The 6000-nt window shown below is 55.5% G+C and overlaps 1 protein-coding gene across 1 annotated transcript; it reads right to left on the bottom strand.

Moving 5' to 3' along the window:
* Window positions 1–1592: 1592 nt before the first annotated feature.
* On the bottom strand, window positions 1593–5659 carry CDEST_02940 (Putative zn(2)Cys(6) fungal-type DNA-binding domain, fungal transcription factor). Its single transcript, XM_062919099.1, has 2 exons — window positions 4575–5659; window positions 1593–4344 (listed from the first exon to the last, which is right to left on the bottom strand). The coding sequence occupies exons 1-2, from the start codon at window positions 4741–4743 to the stop codon at window positions 2432–2434; spliced, it is 2082 nt and encodes a 693-aa protein (XP_062775150.1). The 5' UTR covers window positions 4744–5659; the 3' UTR covers window positions 1593–2431.
* Window positions 5660–6000: the final 341 nt, after the last annotated feature.

Genomic DNA, 6000 nt, shown 5'->3' with positions numbered 1-6000 from the left:
GCCCAATTCGTCAATGTCGGCCCAGGAAGGACAAATCGCACCCGCAGCCGGGCCATCACGTGGATCCCGTCGCTCTATCTCGCATTGCCTCTCCCATTTCCCTGTTTTCCCACCACGCTACCGAGTGCTACACCCCTCCCCTCCCCTCCCCTCCCCTCCTAAAAGACAAAAATCTTGGCCCCGATACTCCGTGCCTAAGAGACCCCGTTTTCCCGCCCTGCTGCCAATTCACGATGATTCACGCGCGCGCGCAACGTGCGTCGTGACTCGAAAACGGCGGTGAACGGTCCCTTTTGTGCACGATTGCGGGGGTGACGACGGAGTACGGGTCACAGATTGGTGGCGTTTGACAAACGTCGATGCCTTTCCGTCATTTGAGACCGACCCTTCGTCCGAGGGTTCCTCCTCCCCTGCCTCCCCCATCTGTACAGGAATGTCCGCACAAACCACAGAATTACCCAGCAGAATGCACGAGGGGGTGTGATCTGAGCAATCGAGACGACGAACGGGGAAGCGAGGGAGAAGGAGAAGAAGCTCAACCCTTTTTTCTTTCCCCTCCCAAAAGGGAATTCCTCACAGTTAACTCGATACTGTGGTATCATCCCTGCCTGCCTAACCAACTAACTCTATCTTTCTCTCTCTGTCTCTACACACACTCCCAGAGAGATGATGCGATGTCCAGCTGACCTCTTTCTTCTCGTCTTTCCCATACCAACGCCAATCGACACCGTAGATGTTCGCGACTGTGCGGATGGACTCCGCTCCCAGTGGCTCGCGTTCGCCCATTCCGCCACCCGTCACTCACTGAGTCAACCACAGCCAGTCCCCTCCACTCGGTGAACTCGCTATGGGGAGCGACCTCTTCCTACCCAGGTACCTATCTGACACCAGCTAGGTAACTGCGGCCTCCGTTGTCGTGCTACCTCACACCCTCCCTCACCCTCCCCCCCCGCAACGGCTTGCTTGCGACAGAGCCCCTCAGCCACACAGCCATCCACCGAACCCAAGCAGTAGTATGCGCAGTTCCCGCAGGTACGCCCATCTCACAATCGCACCTCGGAAGCCGAACGAGTCAGAGAGACGAAAAGAGAGAGAGGGAGATTTGCTCGTGAAAGCGATGTTGCTCGTAAGGGGCACCACCCGCTTCCCGACTTCTGCACTCGTGCCACCCCTGACCGGCCGCCTGCATGATGTCTTTTCTCCTCACTCATTCACTCGTTCAGGTGGGAAGCATTCCCGAGTCTCCTTCTTCGTCGTCGTTGTCGGGTGCAACTGGGTGGCTCTCTCCTCCAACCCCGAAAACCCCAAGCTCCCTCGTTTTGCTGACCTCCATCATGTACGCTCCCATCTCACTCACCACCCCCTCTTCCTGTCTTCTGCGAGTAAGCTTCGGCCCAGGTGCCTCCAAAAGGGAAGGTGAGGCGGGGTTGATCGCAGTAAGCTGATGATAGACCCCTGACATGGACCGGGTCCAGACTGATCGAGTCCGGTCGACGAGCTGGACTGGGTATGTGAGTGTGAGAGGGAACTATTTACTGCCCTCACTCGGTCGGTCACCTAGTCAAGTCATTGGCGCGTATACCAAAAATGGTGTGAAATGATTCCAAGTCTTCTGCTTTTTGAAATGGTTGGGTATAACTTGGTATTACATAAATCCCAATCCTGCTCGATCCAGCCAATGCTCCGTGGAGCAAGGCTACCGATCGAGTCCCCCTTCTGTGCGTGAAGTCAACAGGGAAGCTAGCCCGTCGTAGCTCCCAGAGCCCGTCTCATCCGATCCAGTCCAGATGCACCGAAATGCTAGTCCCATATCCCAACCAGTAAACGCCGATGAAGCCCGTTTCCCATGCTCATGATGCGGTATACCCAAAGAGAAGAAAAACAAAGAGATCAGACGAAAGTAGGGAGAGGGGAAAAGTGTGTTCCGTCTGATCCAGAGAGAAGAAAAAAGTGGTTCATCCCGTCTCATGTTTCCCCGTTGCATGTTCCAAGGCCTCATCCCGGCGGTCCTGTCCATCATCCATCATCATCGTCATCCATCATCCTGGCAGCCAGGCCCAGCTGTCCCGTGCACCCTCACCCATGAAAGTGTGCAGAAAGAAAAGTGTGATCCAAGTGTCTTCGCTCTCGTCGTTCATGTCCGCTCCGTGTGTGCCTTGCGGCGTGTCCTTCTAGTAACCCCAAGAAAGCAACCCTTGGCAAGGCTGATATAGATATCGAAGAAAAATGTGGTATCAAAACGAATAATCAAAAAATCAGGAGAGAAAGTTTCAGTGTGTCCAGCAGAACTGAACTCGCTGATAGTTACCCTGGTTCGTGTGGAAGGGGTAGGCAATTGCCTGTATCACCTTTGCGAAGGCGGTACGCATACCATGCAGACGACCAGCGAGTCTTCAGTGCTGACCTGTACAGCTTGGAACCAGCCAGGCTATCAGATCAGCAAAAAGTCCCATCCCTTCATCTGCATGACATCCCGCCAGTGGATGTATGCTACCGCCTCCGATCCCGATGCGGAACCAGGGCTGCCGGCGCAGCTGTCGCTGCTCTTGATGCTGCTCGTTTGCATCCAGACTTCGTTGAGGAGCGAGGTGACGCGGCCAAAGGAACCGCAGTCCGAGACGTCGCCAAGCTGCGCAACGCGGTCCTCAAACAAGGCGCGGAAGGAGCTGCCATGCAAGCTGACAGAGCCGCCGATGAGGTAAACCCAGACGAGGCTGCGATCAAAGCCTCCAGGTCCCGAAGGGATCAGCTGGAGAACGTTTGCGAGCTTCTCGACCAGGCCGACGCAGGAAGCCTGCGCGGGGTTGAAGCCGGGCACAAGGCTGCAGAGATAGATGCGTGCGGCAAGACGGAAGGCAGCTGTCATGTTCTTGGAAAGCTGCTTTGGCGACAGGCTTCCATTGTTGTTGTAAGGCATCTTGGGGCCGGGTTCTCCGATCTCCGTGATATTGATCTGGTCGCCAAGTGCGTGTACGTGCTGACAAAGGGTAATGTCGTCCATTCCGCTGCCCTTGAGAGCCTCGAGGCAGGCGATCTCGGAGATGAGGTACATGACGCGGTCGTCACAGCCCATGAGCTCGCGGAGGCCAAGACTGGGACTGTTTGACAGATGCTTCTCTCGGTAGGTATGGGCAAAGGTGGGTGCTTGGCCCTGCATGGTCGCGCCGAGAATATCGATCCAAGACGTCAACGTCATGTTAAAGGGCGTTTGGTTCATCTGCTCATTCGGGTCCGACACCAGGCGAGGGAGGTCAAGCTTCTGCACCAAGTTGATGGCAGCTTGAAAGTGCTGGTGCCATGGGATGTCGGGGAGCGCATCGTCGAAGCGGCCGACGACGCACTGGAAGAAGATGAGACCCAACGCAGCGTCGAGAATCTCCTGGTGGTTCTCGTCCTTGGTCAGAGCGTCGCACAGGGCTGTGATGGTGGCATAGCGATGGCGCATGATGTCCTGGTCAATCTCCTCGCCCGATACATTCATGGTCGCCTTGTAGTGCTGGGCAGCGATGCTTAGGCAGCAGTGCAGGTAGCCTTTGTTGTTCTGCAGGGCCGGAAGGATCAGATCGGAGCCGACAGAGCCGTGCTGGTTCGTGTCGAGGATGGGGAAGATTGTAGGCAGGACAAACTGAACGAAGTGGTCCAGCAGGCGCTGGTCGTTCTCGTCGAGCTCGATTGCGACTTGGCGGTTGGACATGGTTGGGCCATGGGAGAAGTCGAAGAAGTTGACGTTGAGCGTCTCCTCGCTGAGTGATTCCTTGCGTTCCGAGTAAACCTGTTCGGTCCATTCGCCTTCGAGTGGCACAGACGAGGGCAGAATAGTGCCCGGAGGAGGGGGTGTGTGAAAGGTGCTGAAGGTGGAGATGGTCGACTCCCTCAGAGTCGGCACATCGTTCATGTACACCTGTCGTTCCGTCTTGACATCAATCTCGTACGGCGAGGGGAAGCTGCCAAACATGAAGTCGGGGTGCATCTGCGGGTTGTACGCGCCATACTCGGCACCGACGGTTGGCGGGCTGTTGAAGTTGAATGCCGTGGAAAAGTGCGAGTCGATGGAGGCAGAGCGAGTGCGGTCAAGAGGGTCGGAGAAGGTGGCAGAGGTCGGCAACGAGTGCGACAGGCCTGGGGGGGAGCCGACGGAAGTCTGAATCGTGTGCGACGCCTTTTCCGAGAGCTTCTTGCGCTTGATAATCATCTTGATGTCGTCCTTGTGCTTGCGACGAGCGTCGTTGTTGCTCCACCACATGGGCCGTTTGTATTCACATGTCAAACCAAGATGTTTGCAAGCGGAGCACATTGGTGAGCCCTCGTCGCACTTCTTGCGGCGCAATCTGCAGGTGTAGCATCCTGATGAAAAAGGAAGGGTTGGTTAGTCTCGAGAGCAACGATCATGTTCATGGCAGATGAGTGGGAGTGGGGAAGATGTGTGTGCGATTCGGTTAAAGGGGGCAAGGAAGGACCCGGTGTAAGTGAGTGAGTGGCATTCAGTTCGGGTGTAAGTCGAGGGAGTTGCTCGGCTGGTGGTGTGTACACTGAGACTGGGTATGGGAAGCAACAGTAGCAGAGAAAAAACATACCCGTTCTTGAGCGACGGTGCATTTGTGTCTTTGACTTTGAGCTGGCATTGTTGTTGCTGTTGGCTTTGCAGGCCGACTTGGCCTTCGCAGAGGATGCGACGGCCATGTTGACTGCAGCTGTTGATCTCATGAAGTCGGCTCGAACGTGGTTGGGGGGTAGAGATGACATTTGTACCCTTCTTCTTCGCCCGCGATGGAGGTACCTGCGTTGAAGGACGAGCCGAGTTGGGACGACAGAGCTAGAGCTAGAGCTGGCTGGCTGGGGCGGAAAGATAGAAATGGAGGGAGGGGGGTGGGTGGTGTGCGGTGATGGACCGTCTAGACGGGCAGGGACCAGGGGCAATTAATGGGAAGGGTTAGGGGCGTGGCAGGAACCGCTGCACTGTGTGTAATAACAGGCCGATGACACTGTGCTCTGGACCGGGGAAGAGCGACCGGGGTACGGAAGGGGGTGTACGAATGAGTGCGAGTGATTTGTGCGTGCGCCGAATGAAAAGTCCAGTCTGCTTCTGTTCCTCAGTACCCTCTTGTTACCTTCCTGGCAGCCAAGCAACTTAGGAGGGGCAAACTGGATATCGAAGAGCAGGAGGGGGAAACAGGGCGAGTCTTTGGTCAGGAAACGGCAGTTCGTTCGCTCGCCGTCGACGCGGCTTGAGATGAGAGACTGGGCTATTTGTCGAATGGGATTTTCGAGTTTCCCAGAAACACAAATTGCCGTCGTATCAGATTGTTGAATTATTGTTTTCTTCCCTGTCGGTTTTCTCTCGTCTTTTTTTCTTGGAGGCGCAGCAGCAAATTCGATCTCGTCCTGTAAAACCGTAGGCGAGCGGCGCGCTCAGCAAATGTCGCAAATTGCAAATATCTCGGGGGGCGGGTTCGGTATTATTGAATGAATGACTGGTTGTCGAGCAAGTCCGGCTTGCTTGTAACTGGATTATCGAGAAACTCGAGTGGTTGGGGTTTCGGACGGGTGCGGTGTTGAGGGTGGGAAAACAGAATGATAAACGACAGAGAAAACAACCTTGAACAACACTTGGATCACTTTCCTTCTTCTTGACTTCTACAGATCAATAGAAGGAGAGGCCGGAATCCAACTGGTGGTGATGGATGGTCCAAAGTCTTATATTGTGGCCGCCTCCATCACGACCGTCCCCCCTCTCGGTCGACCAACGGGCCTTGGTGTGGTCTGCCTGCTGTTGGCTACGTAGCCAGCCAGCAGTCATGTTCTAAATTTGGCTACACCCAGATGAATCCCGCCCTCAGTGTGTCTCCAGACGTCCAAAGGAGTGAATGTATGTGACTCTACTGCATCCAGACTAACGTAGGCCAGGACACAAGGCAGGCCGGCCGGCCGCCTTCTGCGTGATACTTCAGCCTGCGCTTACAGCCTCCAATGACAATGGGCCGCAAAGGCGGTCGCACTCGA

Source organism: Colletotrichum destructivum, chromosome 2, assembly GCF_034447905.1.
Source record: "Colletotrichum destructivum chromosome 2, complete sequence".
Classification (NCBI taxonomy): domain Eukaryota; kingdom Fungi; phylum Ascomycota; class Sordariomycetes; order Glomerellales; family Glomerellaceae; genus Colletotrichum; species Colletotrichum destructivum.
The sequence above is the reverse complement of the archived record's forward strand: the minus strand, read 5'-3'. Positions and strand labels throughout refer to the sequence as shown.

What these genes read in the sequence shown, in the direction of transcription:
- CDEST_02940 (XM_062919099.1), bottom strand. Translation starts at nt 4,743, where the DNA reads ATGTCATCTCTACCCCCCAACCACGTTCGAGCCGACTTCATGAGATCA. An exon ending in GCACCGTCGCTCAAGAACGG is followed by an intron (nt 4,345 to 4,574) that starts GTATGTTTTTTC and finishes CTTTTTCATCAG; the next exon opens with GATGCTACACCTGCAGATTG.